The sequence below is a fragment of the Dipodomys ordii genome, unplaced genomic scaffold, assembly GCF_000151885.1.
Source record: "Dipodomys ordii isolate 6190 unplaced genomic scaffold, Dord_2.0 Scaffold105, whole genome shotgun sequence".
NCBI classification, from domain to species: Eukaryota; Metazoa; Chordata; class Mammalia; order Rodentia; family Heteromyidae; genus Dipodomys; species Dipodomys ordii.
The window spans coordinates 3,024,459-3,045,348 of record NW_012267321.1 but is presented as its reverse complement, the minus strand read 5'-3'; the positions used below and the strand labels follow the sequence as shown (position 1 = coordinate 3,045,348).

General features: G+C 46.6%; 1 protein-coding gene across 1 annotated transcript; it reads right to left on the bottom strand.

Moving 5' to 3' along the window:
• Positions 1-11,902: 11,902 nt before the first annotated feature.
• On the bottom strand, positions 11,903-12,634 carry LOC105994217 (vomeronasal type-1 receptor 4-like). The gene has a single exon (XM_013027631.1). It carries the CDS (start codon positions 12,632-12,634, stop codon positions 11,903-11,905), a length of 732 nt encoding a protein of 243 aa, XP_012883085.1.
• Positions 12,635-20,890: the final 8,256 nt, after the last annotated feature.

The window sequence follows — 20,890 nt, the reverse complement described above, 5'->3', positions numbered from 1 at the left end:
AGGGGGGAGGCTGGGAAGGGATGTGAAGGGTAAACAAAGGAGGAGGCTGCAATGCTTGGTAAGAAATGTACGCATTATCCTGCCCATGTAATTGTAAACCCTCTCTACAGTCTGTTCACAAATAAAATAAAATAAAATTTAAAAAAAGGTTGTCATCTTGGTAATTTCTCCTGGATTATCGTCTAAATAGTCTTAAAAACTAGTGGCGCCACAGCCTACCAAGCCTATGTATTACTGTGTAGTCCAAGATAGCTTTGAACCTAGTATCCTCTTGCCTTAGGCTCCTCAGTGCTGGCATTTCAGGTGCACATCACTAAGCCCAGCTGCATTTTTTACCTAACTGTTCATTAGTTCCATTGTGATCCCAAAGAGATGCTTAAATGCCTTTATGAGACGATCATCTACAGGGAAGCTCTCAGTCACTTTTCGCCTTCCTGGGCATAGGACCATTCTTCACCTCAATGCAGCTTGCTGGTCTGCCATGCCCTGGGGAAGGAGGCCTTCTGTGCCCACCAGGGTTAGCTGTTCTCAGTGATGTCACTGCACTCAGCACATGTGATGTCATTGTGCTCTGTGCACTGGAGCAAGGCAGGAGAAGCACATAGGGTAGGGTTTGCAGTCCGCTGCTGTGGTCACAATCGGAGCATTGAGGTGAGGACACTGTCCTCCCAGGCTGGTCTAGGCTGGTGTCCCTTGCTCCCAGCCTGGTTTCTGCAGGGGAGGGAGTGTCTCACTGCTGCTTTCTCCCTTCATGTGCACACAATACGAAAATTTGATGCACCTGTTCTCTGGGGCTGTTGGGACAAATAACCTCACACAGTGGCTTACATTCGCAGCTTCTATATGGATCTACTCTGCACTCCTCTTCTCACTTGAGGCCCAGTTATGGTTCTTGATTTCCTTGGGCTTATGGGTGTATTTTCAGCCAACCCCTGCCTCTGTTCCCAGGCTGTGCCCTCTGTGTACTGGGTCTTCTCCAGCTGGTGTGCTTAGGAGGACACTTTGTTGGCTCTAGGACCCACTCTTAATTCAGAGTGAACTCATTATGGGATGTTGAAACACTCACCCACAGGCACTACTTTCCTGTTCACCTTCACTGGCTCGGGATTGGGAAATAGCTTAGGCCATGTGTAATGAAAAACAAAATCACCTGACTTTTCTCCATATTTCCACCATAGTCAACAAAAAGCTGTGGCCCTGAAAATTTGAGTATTTCTCCCCAGTAGCAAGCAAGCATTTCCGTTTTTTTTTTTTTAAATATGAGACTAGGACTTGAAGTAGGTATCTGATGCTTTTGCTCATTGGCAGTTGTTCTACCACCTGAGTCATACCTCCCACCACGGGCATTTCCTCATGGAACAGCAGACACAGCCTGGCCCCTCTAATTCGGTTCACTCCTCACCCTAACTTCCCATGCTGTGGATGCGAAGGCCCAGGTTGCTTGCCTGTGTTTCTGACTCTGTCCCCACGTGGGGCTGATCCACTCAAAGGAATCAGGACGGGCAACAAATCGTCACAGGTTCACCATTAAGGATGCCACAGAAAATATATGTATGGCAAGGCCCTGGGAGCAGAGTGCCTTGTCTACACCCACTATGCTCCACGAACCCTCACATCTTCAGCTATCTGGAAGCTCTCAAAACCTCTCATTTTGTACTTTTTTAATGCAGATTTCATTGGATGGGGAAGACTGTGTCAAAATGTGATCAAGCAGAAAGGGTGTGACAGGGTGCTGACAGGGCCAGGCTGGGGGCCTAGCAACGCCTCCGCCTGCACTCTGTGGTCCTCCTGTTGGCACGTGGGGCTGGACCCTTCCCCAAACTGTCAGACACTGGTCAGGATTCTGCTTGATGGCTCTGAGATGTAAAAGCTGGGTGCAGTAGTTACCATGGTTATCCTCTGAAACAAAGCTCAGGTTCTATGGCCTGCATACCAGAGGGAGTTAATGAGCCAGAAACTGAGCACCCAGATCCACCTGTACAGTCCAGTCCCACCTGTACAATCTCGGATTCCCGTTCACCCATAGTATTGCCCACAGCATGGTTGTGTGTAGAGCACATGGGCAGCAAAGATGGCGCTGAGAGAGCCCAATTTGCTAGACCATGGACGCTTAGGTGTATGATAGAGTGAGAACTTGATGGTGATTGGTTCCTTTTCCTCCCCTGCCATGCCACCCGCTCTTTTTTGCTTTAAAAAGGGCTTGTTGTGTGTTAATAAACAAATTTTCCTGCTTGACTTGACTCTCCACTGTGTCTGATTGTCTCCCAGGGAAAGGGACGCTGGGGAACGGGCGAGCTGCTGCACTTACCTTTCCTTGGACCCCTTCCGTCTTGGAGGAACAGACAAAGACCTGACATCTGGCACCCAACTTGGGGCATGAAAGGAAAAGATGCCAGCCGAGGCTAAGCAGTCTCTCAGGGTAAATGAAACCCTTAGTATGGGTAATGCTATCTCACAGAAGAAGGAGGAGGAGGCAACATTAGGCCTTAGGGAGTAAAGGAGGACTTGGGAAGTGGGAAGGAAAAGGAATGGGTCAAATTCGACTGAGAATGCACTGAAACATGAACAGTGGAAATCAAAACAAGGGTGAAAGTTACCCCCTCTGACTCAGGTCCCCTGATGGTCGTAGGCCTCTTCCCTATTCCCCTGATTGGAGGGGATGTATGTCACCCTACTCAACCTGTGAGAGGGACCTGCAAGACCTGGACCCCTACCAACCTTCCATGGGGGGGCCGAGGGCTGGGAAAGTAACCTACTCAGAGGCCTACCCTGGAAAGGAAGGGCCACCTGGGAGCCCAGACCCTAGGACATAGGATTTGCTTCCCCAAGTGTATCTGGTCAATCTGGCACCAGGAGCTAACAGGCCCTTGGAATGGTATCCATGGGAAGCTAAGGACCTTAAAGAGTGCTGCAAGGCAGTGGTGGAGGATGGCCCTAACTCTCCTTGGGCTCAGACCCTATTACAGGACATTGCTTATCACCCATGTGTCCCTAAGGACTGGCTGGATGTGGCCAAAGCCATCCTCACCATTTCTCAGTTTATTAAATGGTGTGCTTTCTTTAAGGAGGAATGCAGACTGTGGGCAGAGAATAACTGGCAGGGTCAACCCGAGATACCTATTACTTATGCCATGTTACCAGAGATGTGGGATGGGCACTCCACTGGTGTCCAACAGGCCGCAATACCTGGTCCATACTGTGACCAGGTGAGGCAGGCAGGACTTGCCGCAGGTACAAACTGGATGATGGGCCTACTGAGTCCCCCAGAGCAGGAGTGAGACAAAAATCTGGTGAGTCTGTAGCTGAGTTTGTAGACCTAGTCCAACAGAGTATTAACTGCAAGCTGCCGGCAGGGAACCTCTGAGATCAGTTTGTAAAGCTGCTGGTCTGGGAAGGGATGAATGCAGACCACTGCATGGCCTGCCCGTGATTGAGAGAGAGTTCCCTGAGCAGATGGATGGTCGCCTCACGGAATGTGGGAATGCAACAGCACCAGTCCCAATCACTAGTTTTGGCCTTACAGGCTCAGACATCGGCAATGACTGAGGCTATTACCCATCACCTGCAGCCCAGGGTCAAGGAACCCCAATACAATTGGGGAGAAGGACTTGTTTTAAATGTGGGCAGGAGGGGCACTTTAAGAGGGAATGATTACAGCAATCCTCAACCAACCGGCCCAGGGGAGGTGGGGGTGGCAAACTGCCCCTTCCACCCTGCCCCAGGTGCAGGAAGGGATAGCCTTGGAAAAAGGATTGTCGATCCAAGTTTGATTTAGATGGAAAGCCTTAAACTAGGGTAGGGGCATTTTCCAGCCCCGTTAACTCAAGGAGGAACCCCCTCTGCTGGGAGGCCCAGGCAACCTCATGGCAGGATGACGCTGGCCCATTGAACTGTCCCCCTGGTGGAGGGACTCTGCTCTATAATGAGTATTCTCATAACATAGGTGGGAATCAGTTTCACTGCTTAATTGACACGGGGGCAGATCTAACCATACTCAGGGAGGAGGAAGTGCCCTTGGACTGGAAGCTTGCACCTGGCCCTGATATTGGGGGTACGGGGCAAATCCCAGTCCAAAGAGATGGTCACCCTTATGAAATGGACTAGCCCAGATGGAGAGCAGGAAAAGATACGCCCTTTAGTGGCAAAGAACCTCACTGCCAATTTACTAGGGCAAAACATGCTAAGACAAATGGATGCCGTGGTCACTACAGACCATGGAACATCCTATGATGATATCCTGGATGGGGAAGAAGCACAAAGGCTTAAACAGGATCTAGAGGGAATTAAGGATTTTTTTAACTTTCATAATTACAGAGAAGAACATAGGGGACCCACTCGGGTACACCCCCAATCCTAAAAGGCACTTCCCCACCCCCAGAACCTCCCATTAGGTGGAAGCCAGGAAGCCCTATCTGGGTCGAGCAGTGGCCATTGACCAAACCTAAACTTGTAGCCCTCCACCTTCTGGTGGAGGAACAGAAAAACCTTGGGCATGTACTCCCTTCTGTGAGTCCTTGTAACACACCCCTATTTGTTACTCAAAAAGCCTCAGGGACTTGGCATATGCTCCAAGATCTAAGTAAGGTAAAAGAAAGGATGAAGCTAGTAGGAACGCCCCTAAGAGGCAGGCCCTCGACTCCTGCTATACCTTCAGAATATACCTTGGTTGTGATTGATATTCAAGATTTTTTTTTTAAATATCCCCCTCATCCAGATGACTGAGAGAAGTTTGCTTTCCCCATCCCTTCTAGCCCGGCCTTTTGCCAACAATACTTGGCCACACTTTTAGGGCCTATGCTTGGTTCAGATACCTCCCTAGCCTATGCCTACATGGATGATATAATTCTGGGGCACCAAGACCCAGGCCTCCTGGAGGGCCTTCTGGCCCAGGTTCTTGCCATATTAAAAAAAGGGGGGGTTTACCATAGCCCTCAATAAAATTCAAAAGGTACCTCCTTTTAAGGTGCTTGGAACCCACCTTACCTTGACTCATGCCAGGCTGTTAAGCCTTTGCTGAATATTCCAGCCTCTCTGAACTTAACCCAACTTCAGAGCCTTTTAGGGGAAATCAATTGGCTGTTGCCATGGGTTCTTATCCCTAAAAATAGTCTTGTGCCCTTATTTGACTTACTAAAAGACAGGACACCCCATGAAGTTATTACAATTACAGACAGCCATCGGGCAATATTTTTGCAATTCCAAGAAGCCCTGGATGAAGTTTCCCTGAGGAGGTATTCTATTTTTGAGCTCATTTCCTTTCAGTTGTTTGCAGGTGTTACATTGATTTCTGCAGTTTTAACTCAAAAGGGGGAGCCATTAGAGTGGGTTCACACTCTCCTAGGGGGAGTACACCTCGGGTGTACTCTCAGGCAGACCAACTTGCTATTGTCAAGTGAAGGGCCCAAGCCCAAAGGCATTATGGCTTGGATCCTCACTAAATTGTTTTTCTTTTTTGGGTGTCAGATGTTGAGTGGCTCAATCGAGCCAATGCTCGTCTTGCTCTCTCCTTGGAAGGGTTTCTAGGCCAAACTGACTGCATTGACTGGGAGCCTTTCCAGTTGCATGTGGCAGGCATCTTGTCTTTTGGGAAAGGTAGTGCTGTCCAGACAGCAAAGCAGAAGCCTTGGCCTCACTCCTGCAGAATATGCAGGATTGGTTTTGTGAGCAATTACTAAAGCATGATTGTGGGCTAGAGCAAAATGCCAGGCTGGCATCTTAAAGGACAGCAGTGTAGTGTCACGGTTCTGGAAGTGGTGCTCTGAGCACTGGGTGCTGTGCTTCCTGTGGCAAGTCCTAGGTCAGAAAGTAAGAATCCCAGAGATCGGTGGTGACCCGGCCTGCCCTGCCCAGCCCTGAGGCCTGAGACTGTGGCTGGGTTTGGCGCTGTCTCCCGGGGTGAGCCAGGCACAGGGGCCGTTGGTTGGGGGCAGGCTGGGGGGAGACAGCCTGCAAAGCCTCCAGGAGGCAGTAGCTGAACCAAGTCTGAACAGAGAGAAAGGATTATTGGCCCAGAACAGTGTGGAGAGTATAAGCTGTACCTGAACAGGAAATCTGCTTGCCACAGTGTTGCACCGTATGGGACTAAGTCTCCCCTCCCTGAGGGGTGCAGAGTGGCCCTGTCATGCAGTGCTCTCCCACCTACACCCAACTCGTATCTTGTTCTCTGTGCTGGCCATATGGGAAAACTCTGGGTACTGAGAGCAGGTTTGCATTTCTTGGGGCCGGGATCCCAGGGTGCTGGGGCCCAGGGTAGGCTTTGATGGGAATGCCCAGCTCCTACAAACACCATCTTCAATGAGGATGAGGTCCTTCTGGCTCTGGCTGAGCAGCTGGGAACCTTCACTGGCCTGGTGGGGGCCCAGAGAATGTGCACTGCCTGCTAGTGAGTGTCATGTGGGGTCCCTGTTCTCATCCCCAGGGCAAAGACAGAAGCATTGGGGCCATGTTAGGAGGGGGTCGGGGTGCTGTCCAGGGGGATGGCCTCAGGGCCGGAGGGCAGAGCAGAACATCAGTGCCTCCCCCTTGCCCCGTCCCTGCAGCCCCCACTGGAGTCGCTGGCCACTATGGAGGAGACAGTGGTGCGGGTCAAGGCGGTGGAGTCCTTGTTGCCAGAGCCTGCCAGCAACGAAATGGAATCCTGAATTAGGGAAGCTGATATATCTCCCATGTTGGTGTGCTGGATGAAGGGATAGGGTGTTGTACTGTACGCTGATCTATTGACGTGAATGAATACTTCAACTCCATCCCAAGTTGTAGGGTGCACAATCAGGGGATCTGGCATGTAAGCTCTATGTGTCAGCATGTGTGTCATCTGAATGAGCCTCCACAATCCTAACACAATGCTCAGGCAACCAGCAGGATTTATTTTCTTCCTGCAAAATAACACAAACATGTCCTAAACCCCAAGTTAAAACCCGATCGGGGCCCATGCCAATCACCTGTTAAAGGATCCTTCCACTTACCTTGGGCAAAAGCTCTTTGTTCTCTTTTTTCTCAAAACTGTTGTGCTGCAGAAAGGCCATTACAATCTAAGCTTAAAATATTTAGTACAAATAAAGCATGAGAAGTATATTAACAAGAGAGAAGGGTTATAATTCCCACATTTTAAGTTAAAAATTGGGTGTTTTAATAAGCCCATTGGTTTGGTTAACAATTCATTGTTCTTGAGGAATATAGGGAATATCTGTAGAGTGAAAAATTTGGTAAGATTTACAAAAAGTTTGAAAAGCTTGTTTGACATATCCCGGACCATTATCAGTTTTAATATGTTTAGGAAATCCAACATTGGCAAAGCAATGTAGGGAATGAGCAATACAATGTTTGCTGTTCTCTCCGGCAAGAGGAGTAGCCATAATAAAATTAGAGTAGGTATATGGTAACATGGACAAAGCAAAGCCATCCAAAAAATGGACTCAGGCAGGAGTTTAGTCTACTTTTTCCACGGTGGAGGTGTTCAGGGTAACAATGTAGATTTCCTCCAGGTGACTGTCAGGCTGTAGCAGCAGCAGCAACAGCAGGGTCTCTCAGTGGCTCCAAGGGACTGTCACACCTCATGCTGGGCTGTCAATTTCTACACAGAGTGTTAAGGATACAAGTAATATGTAGGCTGGCCTGGGTGTGGCCCCACTAGTTTTTAAGACTATTTTTAATTTTCTAAGTTAAAGAATCCTTAAAAAGTCATTTAAAACAATGTGAAAATTCTTTAAAATTTTTGGTAATGTCAAAACCTCATAACCTTTTGAATTTGAAACTTAAACTTACCCAATTTTTACAGTGTGCTGATAATTTTTTCTTGAACATGTTCACAAACACAAAACGAACACAGATCTTAAATCGCACAAAAATCAAAATCAGTTGTACATACATTTAAAACTGCTATCAATTCTAAAACAGAACTAGACAAGACAACAACCAAAGTTTGAGTTGGGGGCTAATGGGCCCCAGTTTATCCCTACCTTGGAAAACATAGAACAGAAAACACACTGAAATAAACAAGACAGACAAGTGGCCACAAAGACAAAATCAAGTCTCAGTGAATGGCTCGATATCTCACCACCATTCACAAGTGGGACTCAAATCCACTTACCAGGGACTCAAACCCCTCTACTCACCTCTGGAGGATTTTTCTTTTAGATTCCTGCTAACGTTGACCCAGGAGCCTTCCAAGGTGGAGGAGAATTCCCAGTCATCTTGACTCAAGGGAAAGAAGTCCCTAATGGCTGTCCCGTCTGCCTGACAGGTTCCCTCCCCCCCATACTCAGACCCCCTGGGCTAAGGCCCGAGGCTAAGATCTTGCTGGTGTCACTTGCAGGTGGTCAGTGGCAGTTTCATCTGGCTGCAAGTTCTCCCTGCCAGCCCTTTTAAGTTATTGTTAGATCCTCCAGGTTTTTCACCCCCACCACTCTCCTACTTCTGGATCCAGAGAGGGTAGAGGAGGTGGCAGTGGAAGGTAGAAAGGGGGGTCAGTTTAAAATGTAAGTAACAAAAGGAGCTAGAGATGAAAAGATATTTAGGGGGTGTTAGCTAGCCTCCTCCAGGCTCTCCCATCAGGATGAATCTGAGAGAAGAAACATTCCAAGAATTCCAGAATACACACATACAAACATTGAGACAAAACACATTTACAGCATGCGCCTTGTAGACTGTCAGACAGAAAGTGCCGGAGTACAGACCAGCCCAAGTATCCACACTAGTGGATAGTTTACCCTGATGGGGATTCAGAGGATGTTTCCCACCGGCCCAGTTGGCTGTCTTATAGCACGTCCACCAAGACTCTTGCCAACCGCAATACAGAACCTATAGGCTACACAGATACCAGACAATCACAAAGCAGCAATGTTTTAACTTACAGGACATTTGCATCATAGTGTCCCTGAATCCTTTTTTCCTTTTTTTTTTTTTTGCTAAGTTTCTAAACTAATGGTTCCTTCCTCCAGGAACCAGGAACCAGGGGCATACTTCCTTGACAAAGTGAAAGAAACTCTCTAACTGCCTCTGTCCAACTTTCACTCCTTGAGCTTGAAGCATGCCCTTAAGAGCGTGTACATATAACGTGTGGCTCTTACCTGGCCCCATAATTTCTTACTCCTGATTATACTATCACCCACTCTCTTTTTCCAGACATGTCCTCTTACCTTAGCGGGGTCCTCTGCCTTGATCCCAGGTTTTCAGGTCTCTGTTTGGGCGCCACTTGCCAGAGCTTGCCGGCAACAAAAGGGAATCCTGAATTAGGGTGTGAGGATGCAGAAAAATAAAGACATAAGACAAAGGTTGGTGTCGGGAGGTCTACAGCTCAAGAATGCTGCAATGTTTATTTTTAACTTTCCCTAATGTATAGTATTAGAAGTCAAGAGGTAACATAAGGTTACAATAGTACAGAAAAACAAGGAAAACTTCAGTAAAAACAGAGTGCAGTAAAATAGGGCAAGGTCAACTGGTAGAAAGTAAAACAAACTCTGCAGACATAGCAAAGCAATCCCGGGCACCTGGTGTTTTTAAGTAAGCCAGTTCCTTGAATGTGCCTTCAAGTGAACACCAGGGTCAAGATGACCTTTAAACTTTACTGTCATCTCCCAACACCTTGTGGGCCATCTCCTAAGAGCTCTTGCCCTCTGACCTCGAAGTCCACTTCATGCTGCTGGTGAAACGGCTGGCGGTGGGCAACTGGTTCACCTCCCGCACCTCTGCCTGAGGCCTCCTCTTCGTCTGCTACCCAGGAATGTCCAGTGCTGTGAAGGTAGAGCTCTGCCAGTGAGTCCAGGGCTCATCTGCCACCGCCTGCCCCACCACCCCAGTCCTGTCCCCTTGGGACAGCTCACCTGCTGGGCCTCAGTGGCAGTCCCCTCCACCCCCATGGGTGCGTGAATGCACAGTAACCCTACCTGCTGCTCCCCTGAGCTGCCGTGGCTGAAGGCCCACCTCTTCCTCTTCCTCCTATCCTGTGTGAAGCTCCTTAGGCCCTGGGCAGCAAGCATGGTGCCCAAGGTTCCACCCCTTATGATCTGTCCTTGCTTGGAGTTTGTCCTGCCAGCATGTCTCATCCCTCCTTCATATTGAGCATAGTCACCAGGTGCTGCTGTGAATGAAGCCAAGTCAGGCACTGGCTGTGAGCTCTGACCAGCAGGTGTGCAGTGGGTGAGCAGGAGTCAAGAGTCTGGCCACCGCATGGCAAGGACACAGGGGACAGGAAACAAGATGGTGGTGCAGAACTGAGAGTGCTCAGGAAGAAAGGAGGGGACACAGATGGGAGAGACATCTTGAATGTGTGAACTCTCCAGAAGTAATGAGTCCAGGCAGGGCTGCATGTCAGCGTGATGATGGGAGGATGTGCTTCCAGCGGACTGCAGGGGTGTGTGGGTTGCTGAGTCTAACCTTGAGCTGAAGAGCTGAGGGACAGCGCCTACGTCCAGAATTCAAGCCCCACGGTGGACCAAAAAAAAAAAGAGGAAAAGCCAGTGGAGTGTTGCTGAGCGCTGTGGGGGAGGGGAAGCACGGGGCATGGCTCAGAGCCCAGAGTCCACTCAACACCTGGCATACTCCCTAGATGGCTCCTGGAGGCAGGCCTGCCATCTGCTTGATTTCCTTTTCTGTGCTGGTCCCAGGACTTGAAATCAGGGCCTGGGTCCTATCCCTAAGCTTTTGTGCTCAGGGCTGGTGACTGTCCCTGGGGCATCAGTGTTACTTATGGCTTGCTGTCACCCTGCAATTCATTCCCAAGAAGAAAAGGGTGGAGGTGGAGAGCTCTGGACTGGAGGGCCCTGACTGTCATTCAGCAGAGCAGCCCTCACCAGCACCCCAGATGCTGTAGTAAAGTGAACTCATAAAAAGGAACATGAGAAGCACTGCAGGAAATGTCACAATAGCGAAGGAAGGGACATTCTCAAGGAGGCTTCGTGTTGTAAAAACAACTTTACATTAAAAAATGTGCTTTTCAAAAGTACACTTAATGTCCTTGTTGAATTAGCAGAGAGTCTAGAGATATGTAACATAGACTGCTAAGGAAAATAAAGAGTTGTGAAAATAAATTATGTGGAAGAAATAAGCACAAGAATACGGGAGTAACTGTCAGGAAAGAGCCTTGATGTTTGTGGTCAGTGCTACACCAGCAGAACTCCTCACTTCCCTCCTTCCGTTCCTTCCTTCTTTCCTTCCTGCTGTGCTGTCTTTCCCTCTCTCTACTCTGTCTGTCTCTGTCTGTTTGTCTGTTTGTGTCCCTCATTCTCTCTTTCCTTCTTTGTGCCTATACTGGGGCTTGAACTCTGGGCCTCCATTCTATCCCTGGGACGATTTTGCTCAAGGTTAGCGCTCTACAATTTCAGCCACAGCACCATTTCCATCTTTTTTTTTTTTTTAGTGGTTTATTGGAGATGAGAGGCTTAGAGAGTTTTCTGCCTAGACTGCCTTTGAACTGTGATTCTTAGATCCCCCTCTTCAGGAAATCAAAACTCAACCATCAACCACCACCACCCAGCTGCTATTTTCTTTCCAACTACTTTCTTCCCCAGAACAGAAAGGGCTTTAAGAATGATTTGCTTCATTGTATAGTGAGCTATTAAAGACAGAAATAACAAAAAAATCAAAGAGTCAAAATGGAATTAGGAAAACATGTTAGTTGAGTTTAACCACTTTTACTTGAACTTGACAGTACCACCCCTGAATGGAGCAGATTCTCTGGAGGAAGTTGACATGATCTAATAAGAATTATTTCAAAATCTAACATTTTCACTTTCATATAGTTTTCTAGGCCAGCACAGTAGAGACAGATGAACACACAGATATATAGCACACAAATGTGCAGATGTGGACGTGTGTGCACACCTCTCTCAGCAGATAACTTTTATCTAGTTGTGGAGATTGTTGAATGGCCAAGCAAAGTTCAGCAGAAATGCAAGCTTGGTGGTCCTCAGGGGAGGACCACTTTCTTCTTCTTTGTGCAGGTGAAGAGGAGGCTGCAGAAAGTGGAGTGTCCACTCATGGGCAGGAAAGGGCTGAGGGCTGGGAAACAGCCCATAGCAATCACCCCCATATGGTAAAACACAAGGCTAGGATTGTAAATCACAAACAAGCAAATCTGAAAGATGCAGGATGCAGAGTAAAAGAAGACAAAGGAGCTCACCAGGAGGAGGATGCTTATGGTAGCTCTGGACTCAAGAGAGGCTCTGGTGGAGACACTGGTCCTCTTGATGTGTTGCATTGTCTGCTTGTGTCTGTACAGGACCAAGAGCATGGAGGTACTGGCCCAGAGCATGAGCCCCAGACACAGAGCATCAGGCACCGAGAGCATGGCCAAGTATAGGACATAAGCAGCTGGGTCCTGACGCACGGAGGAACAGTATCCATAGGCCATTAAGCTCATGATGTTGTCATGTGCTTTGGGTCCGGTCATGAACATGAGAAAAACAATGCTCACCAGGAAGAAGACCCCCCATCTAAAGTAGACAGTGGAGACAATGTGCTTGTGGGCTCTTCCCTTCAGCCCTGCCCATTTGGAGTCCCCCTGGCTAACGCTGACAGCAAGGAAGATGCTCAGGGAGCAAGTGCTACCGATCGACACCCCCCTGCCTACTCGGTACAGATAGAAGATCATTTTGCACTCCACATCATTGAAGAAATTTCTCCAGCCCCAAGCCACCATGGTTTGGGGAACACCCCTACACAGAAGACTTAGGAAGTTGGCCACAATTTAGTGCCTAAGAATCAAGTCTGTGACTCTCATCCTGTTCCCTATGCAGGAAAGAAATAGATAATGGGAGAAAAGATACAAATTACCCACAAACCCAACCATAGTCTGGGCTGAGAGGATGACCTCCATAGACATATGGGCATCTCCCATCCTCTCTGTTCCTTGAGTCTCATCCAGACGTTCTGGCTTGGGAAACTGAGGCATGCACAGTGGCAAGGGAACTCAACATTCTCCATCCAACATTCAGACCACTAGAAATACTGTCCTTCTGTCTCTCATGTATTAGGAAAAATCCATTCTATCCATCCATCAGGAAGAGGAAGGTGACATGTTCAGGAAAATGGGTGAACCAGGAGAAATGGCAATAAGGGAAGGTGAGTCAGGTTCTGAGATGAAGGCTGCGCCATTTTTCCTCTGTAGAATCAGATCTAAGATTCTAAACAAGCTAGGCCCTAGTGGCTCAAGCCTGTAATCCTAGCTACTCAGGGGCTGAGACCTTGGATTCCCAATACAAAACCAGCTCAGAGAAAGAAAGCCTATGAGACTCTTCTCTCCAGTTAAGCACCAGCAAACCAGAAGTACACCTGTGGTTCAAAGTGGTAGATGCCTAGCCTTGAGCAAAAAGGCTGTAGGATAATGGGCAAGCCCCAAGGTCAAGCTCTGTGACTGACTAAAAAAAAATTAGAAGCATGCGTGACACATTCCCCGAGTGACATGCACTTATACCTCAATAGTCTGGCTGCAGGAGTGGGTCCCAGGTTTCACACTTTCCTCAACACGGAGCCCACATTTCACAGGAGAAAGACCAGGAAGATGAACCAGGTCTGTGGTGGGGATGGTGCGGGTGAAGGAGGAGGTGGATGACAGAAACCAAGAGGGGCAATTTTAGGTTCAAATGCCATTCTATAGTTGCTGATGTGAACACATGGTCCCAGCCTCCGGACAATCAGGATTCCTCCACACTTGTCATAAACCAGGACAGACTCTGTGAGAGAGAGGAAGTTAGGAACCAACAGGGCTTGGGGCTGGAGAACCTAGAACCCCAGTTCTTTTCACTGTCCTAGCCCATTCCTATCCTTCCCTTTTTCTTTGTCATGCAACCGGATTCAATCCCAAATCCCTGCTCTTAAGGTAATTCCTTACCCAGAGTGTGGAACCTGGGGTCTCTCCTGCAGTCTGTGCCTCTCCAGTGGCAGTGAACTTAAGCGCACGCCTCTTCTTTCAGGATGTGTGTGGCAGGGCGGCCAATTCTGAGATGCACAAGGGAACTTCAGATCTTCAGAGGGTTCCTTAGATAGGGGTACAGGAGGGTGGCAGCTGAGGTCGTCTCCCACGGGAGTGGTGATTTTCCCTTCACCTGGGGTGGCAAGCCAAGTTCTAAGGAAACTTTTTCTTTCCCCCATGTGACAATTATCAGGACACTTTTCACTTTTTTGTGGTGCTTCTCCAGGGAACCGGGGAGTGGTGCAGTCCCTTATCTCTTCTAGGTCCCAGTAGGCCAGCAGGACACACTGAGGCCAAACTTGAGATAACTGTCTGTAAACAACCACAGCGGTGTGTAAGCCATTTATCCCCAAAATTTCTTACCCAAAGTGTCCCTTCCATTTTTTTCCAGTTCTGAGACTTGAACTCAGTGCTTGGGCACTGTTCCTGAGCTGCTTTTGCTCAAGGCTAGCACTCTACCATTAGCGTCACAGCACCACTTCTTGCTTTTCCTATGTATGTGCTGCTGAGGAATTGAACCCAGGGCTTCATGCATACTAGGCAAGCACTCTACCACTGAGCCACCTTCCCAGTCCTCATCATCTCAGTCTCATATATGATGTTTTCTCATCGTATATGCTGTTAGATAAGAAAAATGGAACCTTGTACTGATGCAATCTCAGGACCCTAATATCAGAGAATCAAGGTTCAAAGCCAGCCTGGTGAAAAAGCCCATGAGATTCTTATCTCCAGTTCTTATCTCCTCTCTCTGGTGGTAGAGTGCCAGTCTGGAATAAAAGAGCTCAGCAACAGCATCCAGGCCCAGAGTTCAAACCCTTGGACTGGCACAAAAGAAAGAAAGAAAGAAATAGAATGAGACATTTCTGTGCAGAAATATCTTTGGCAATAATGGCCATGTTTTTAAAAAATATTTTCATTTCTAGAGACCTCATTTGGAGATTAGAGGTAAGCATTTCATGCATATTCCTGAAAGCAGGATGAGAAGGGGTCTCTTTTCATGCCTGGTCGTTAATGAGGAGTTAACTTCAATCTCTAAGTCCATACTCATTTTCATCATTATCAGTGGTGATTTTGAAGCAGGAATTTGTCACTATGCTCAGGAGAGGATCAGTAGTGACTCCTTACCCTGGGTTTCTGGTCTACCTCATTGCATGTGACTCCATTTCTCACCTGGACCCTTCCTGTCTTGTTGACAATTCCTTGCCCTGTTCTTGTCTGTTTCAAGAACATGCATTTGCCTTTCTGTGTGTGACTTCTTGCATTTTCCACAGCGATCTGTAGTTCTACAGATGTGGCAGCAGATAGCACGATTTCCTTCTTGTTCCTGGTCTAGTTGTACTTTGTGATGGAAATAGGCTACATCTTCTTTATGCATTCATCCACAGTTGGGCCTGTGACTCCACTGCTCTCAACCTGGCCAACTTTGCTCCACACGACCATGTTCAGTGTCACTTGTTGGGAGCTGACAGCAATGTTTAAAGATCATCTTCACCCCGGTGCTCACTTGAAGGCACGTACAAAACACCAGTTTCTTGTGATTGCTTTGCTATGTCTGTAGAATTTGTTTTATTTTCTAGCAGTTGACCGCGTATTGTTTTTACTGCATCCTGTTTTTACTGAAATTTTCCTTGTTTTTCTTGACTAAAGTAACCTTATGTTACCTCTTGACTTCTAATAGTATATGTTAGGGAAATTTAAAAATAAATGTTGCTGCAGTCTTGAGCTGTAGACCTCCAGACCCCATCCTTTGTCTTATGTCTTTATTTTTCCGCATCCTCATCCCTTAATTCAGGATTCCCTTTCATTGGCGGCAGGCTCCGGCAAGTGGCATCTGAACAGGGACCTGAAAACCTGGAATCAAGGCAGAGGACCCCGCTAAGGTAAGAGGACATCCAGAAACATAAAATAAGGAGAGGGAGAGAGTATGTATAGTCGGGAGTAAGAAACTATAGGGCAAGGTAACAGCAGCATGCTGCATGTGCAGGCTCTCAAGGGTATGCTTCACACTCGAGGAGTGAAAGTTAGACAGAGTCAGTTAAAATGTTTCTTTCACTTTGTTGAGGAAATATGCCCCTTGTTCCAGGAGAAAGGAACCATTAGTTTAGAAACTTAGCAAAAAAATGGAAAAAAGGATTCAAGGACACTATGATGCAAATGGCCTCTAAGTTAAAACATTGCTTCTTTGTAATTGTCTGGTAATTGTCTGGTGTAGCCTACAGGTTCTGTATTGGGGTTGGCAAGAGGTCTTGGAAGAAGTGCTATAAGACAGGCGACTCAGCTGGTGGGAGACGTCCTCTGGTTCCCCATCAGGGTAAACTATCCACTAGTGGGGACATTTGGGCCCGTCTCTAGTCCGGCACTTTCTGTGTGACAGTCTACAACGCACATGCTTAAATTTTTTTGTCTCAATATTCATGTGTATGTATTCTGGAATTCTTGGAATGTTTCTTCTCTCAGATTCATCCTGATGCGAGAGCCCAGAAGAGACTGGCTAACACCCCCATTTAATATCTGTTTCTCTCTAGCTCCTTTTTTACTTACACTTTAAACTAACCCTGTTTTCTACTCTTCATTGAAACTTCCTTCACCCTCTCTGGATCCAGGAGTAGGGGGTGGTGCAGGGTGAAAAACTGGAGGATCTAACAATAACAATAAAGGGCTGCCAGGGAGGACTCGCAGCCCGATGAGAATGCCACTGAGCACCTACAAGTGATAATACTAAAAAGCTAAAGTTATAAAATGTGGGGGATGGTTTAAATCCCCTTTTGAGAACAAGGGACCAGATTCATAAAAAAAAATGTGGCAAAATAGACAGAAGCAAAAGGCATGGAAAATAGTAGTAAAGGCCTGAGCTCTCTATTTCTGCCAAGAAAAGCAGCCCTATTAAAAGAACTATCTAGTTAAAAAGGTTGTCATCTTGGTAGATTGTATTGGGCTATTGTCAAAATAGCCTTAAAAACTAGTGGAACCACAGCCTGCCAAGCCTATGTATTACTTGTATCCTTAACAAGGCTGTGTAGAAATTTACAGTCCAGCACGAGATTTGACAGTCCCTTGGAGTCACTGAGAGACCTTGCTGCTGCTGCTGCTACAGCCTGACAGTCACCTGGAGGAAATCTACATTGTTAACCTGACCACCTCCACCGTGGAATAAATAGACTAAACTCCTGCCTGATTCTATTTTTTGGATGGCTTTGCTTTGTCCATGTTACCATATACCTACTCTAATTTTATTGTGGCTACTCCTCTTGCTGGGGAGACTAGCAAACATTGTATTGCTCCTTCCCTACACTGCTTTGCCACTATGGAACTTCCTAAACATATTACAACTGATAATGGTCCGGGATATGTCGGAAAGCTTTTCAATCTTTTTGTAAATCTTACCAGATTTTTCACTCTACAGATATTCCCTATATTCCTCAAGGACGAGATATTGTTAAACAAGCCAATGGGCTCTTAAAACACCAAATTTTTAAATTAAAATATGGGAATTATGCCCCTTCTCTCCTGTTAATATTCTTCTCATGCTTTATTTGTACTAAATTTTTTAAGCTTGGATTGTAATGGCCTTTCTGCAGCACAGCAGATTTGGAAAAAATAGAGAGCAAAGAACTTTTGCCCAATTTAAGTGGAAGGATCCTTTAACATGTGACTGGCACGGGCCCCGATCCGGTTTTAACATGGGGTCGAAGACATGTTTGTGTTTTTTCCAAGGAAGAAAGTAAATCCCGCTGGTTGCCTGAGCATTGCGTTAGGATTGTGGAGGCTCATTCAGATGACACAAATGTTGACACATTGCACTTACATGCAGGATTCTCTGACTGTGCACCCTACAACTTGGGAGGGAGTTAAAGTACTCATTCACATAAATAGATCAGCATACAATACAGCCCCCGGTCCCTTCATCCAACACGCCAAGATGGGAAATATCTCAACTTCAGGCATTGGAGCTCCTTCATGCTTTACCACCAGCTCTAAGGCTCCATTCCAGGCTGTATTATAATGTTATCCATGACTCATAAAATTTGGATCCTGGACAAAATATCAGATCTACACTATGCAGATGACATCTTTGCCACCTGAATACCCAGTTCATGCAAATTGTACTCCATCCTATATGATACACCGTTGAATTAATTCTTCACAAATAGTAGTATCTACAGGAGAGCCTCATCCAATAAGGTGCAGGCATGTACAGCCATTTGTTACCAATATTTGTGGAACTAACTCTCAGTTAATGGACTGGTCTGGAGCTAATCTTATGAATAAGTACAATCTTGGACTGTGGTGGGTGAATCGGCATCCTCAATATCATGTTTGGATGCTGGTGGTTGTACTCCACAACATAACCTGGCCCAATTCATCCTGTAAAAAATAATTATGAGTTGTGTATCACCACCCCATATAATCCTGTTTGGACTGTTTAATATTTCTGTGGGAGCTAATTATTTTAATGTTACCTACTCTAATTGTTCTTTTACTAATTGCTTGTATAGCAGCATAACTGAATCCATACTTATTGTTAGACAACCATCTTTTGTTATGCTTCCTGTAAATATTTCTGAAACTTGGTATGAAGATTCTGCCATTTAGGTGTTAAGACAATGGAAAAAACTAATGTGCCCACGTCGATTTGTTGGGCTACTTTAGCTGATGTTTTGGCCTTTATTTCATTAGCTGCCTCCACAGCAACAGCTGCTGTGGTGCTAACACAAAATGTACAAACTGCCCATTATCTTTTTTTTTTTGGGTCCGGTCGTGGGACCTGAACTCGGCCTGGGCACTGTCCCTCAGCTCTTCAGCTCAAGGCTAGTGCTCTACCACGTGAGCCACAGCGCCACTTCTGGCTTTTTTCTTTTTGCTTATGGGGTGCTGAGGAATCGAACCCAGGGCCTCACGCATGCAAGGCAAGTGTTCTACCACTGAGCCACCTTCCCATCCCCCAAACTGCCCATTATCTTAATCAGCTTGCTCGTAATACTACACAAGCCCTACCTCTGGATTCTAAAGTGGCAAAAACTGCTAAAAAGCTGTTTAAACAATTTCAACGCTATATTCCTTCCTTAACTTATGTTAAAGGATTGCTAATGTCATTGCTTAGCCTGGGAATGCTTTTACTGATGGTTTTTCTTTGCCTTCCTTGTATTATACGTGCACCTCCAAAATCTCTTATGAGTTTAGCCAGCCAGCTACATAAGATCAAGCTCCATATAAATGAATCCTCTCCCTGCCCCCCAAGAGGATCTGCTGCCTGAGATGGGTAACAGGGGGTGCCACTCTGAACAACCTAAGACAGGGCCTTCAGCTTCAGTCAGAAGAAGTTTCCATTGACGGGTAATGCAGTCAAGGTGATCTACCACCCAACTAAAGACAGGTGGGTTTGGTTCTTCAAACAAAGATGGGGGAGATGTTGGGAGGCAACAGTAAAGTTTGTTTTTTGTTTTTTGGGTTTGGTCATGGGGCCTGAACTCTGGGCCTGGGCGCTGTCCCTCAGCTCTTCAGCTCAGGCTGGTGCTTTACCACTTGAGCCACAGCACCACTTCTGGCTTTTTTTCTTTTTGCTTATGAGGTGCTGAGGAATACAACCCAAGGACTCTGTGGTAGAGGACATCACTGTGAGTCTCCTTTACAGGTTTATATCTCTGTTTTTTTTTTTTTTGTTACTCCCGTGGATTGAACTCTGGTCCTGGCTGCTGTGCCTCAAGTCTTCAGCTGAGGGTGAGCACTCTACAACCTGAACCACAGCCTCACTTCTGGTTTTCTGGTGGTTTATTGGAGATAAGAGTCTCATGGACTTTCCTGCCCTGGCTAGCTTTGAACCATGATCCTCAGATCTAAGCCTTCTGAGTAGCTAGGATGACAGGAGTGAGCCACCAGCACGCGGCTAGGTTTGTGTCTTTTAAAGTCTAAATTATTCCTGAGAAAGACATATTTACGTTTCTTGTCTGGCTAGTTTTCCTTCCCAAGATGCATGATGAATACCAGTTCCATTCATTTTCCTGCAGGTGCCAGGCTTTGTTCTTTATGGAAGGTTGTTTTTTAGTAGAACAGACAAATATATGAGATAGAAAGGAGTAGATGGCAATAGATAGTATATTAAAAATTTGGAGCTATTTGGTGGTGGGGAATTGATATACAACATAAAGATGACAGTATTTTTCGGATCTGTATACACCTGCCTGAACTGTAAAGCAGTGACCCGGCTCTACCCTGTGCCTGTCAGCCAGGAGGGAGAGCTGGCCCGACCCAACACTGCATCGAGATGACACTTCACCAGCCAAGACTGAAAACTGAAAGTTCCAGGTGGAAAACTGTCCCAAGCAAATGGGATCTGACCTGAATGGAATTCCCAGTTGCTTGTTCCACAAGAGCAGGGGAGACATCAAACCCAAGTTAGGTTGATGAGATAAAGATCTTCACCCTCTGTTGACAGACAGCGAGCCAGCACACAGATGCCTCCTGCTGCCCTGGTTTCATGAAGCTATGGACCCTTAAGTCCAGAGCAAGTTAGAATGTTAGCTTAAGACCCCCTCTCCTCAAGTGATAGTTTGTAGAGCCCAAAGTCAGCCATAACACTTAAGGAAAGAAAGAGAACCATAAAGATCACGATAGAAGCAGCAAGACACTGATGGCTGGTCACCACTAATCAGAGCTACTCTAGAAACTCAGATCTGAGGATTACGGTTCAAAGACAGCAGAAAAGTCCACGAGGCTCATTTTCTTTTATTTTTTATTTTTTGGTCCTGTCGTGGGGCCTGAACTCTGGGCATGGGCACTGTCCCTCAGATATTCCACTCAAGGCTAATGCTCTACCACTTGAGCCACAGTGCAACTTCCGGCTTTTTTCTTTCTTTCTTTTTTTTATTTTATTTTATTTCATTTTTGTGAACATACTGTAAAGAGTGGTTACAATTTCATGGGCAGGATAATGCGTACATTTCTTATCCAGCATTGCAGCCTCCTACTTTGTTTACCCTTCACATC

Excerpts from the sequence above, each read along its gene's own strand:
- LOC105994217 (XM_013027631.1), bottom strand. The coding sequence starts at position 12,634 with ATGGTGGCTTGGGGCTGGAGAAATTTCTTCAATGATGTGGAGTGCAAA.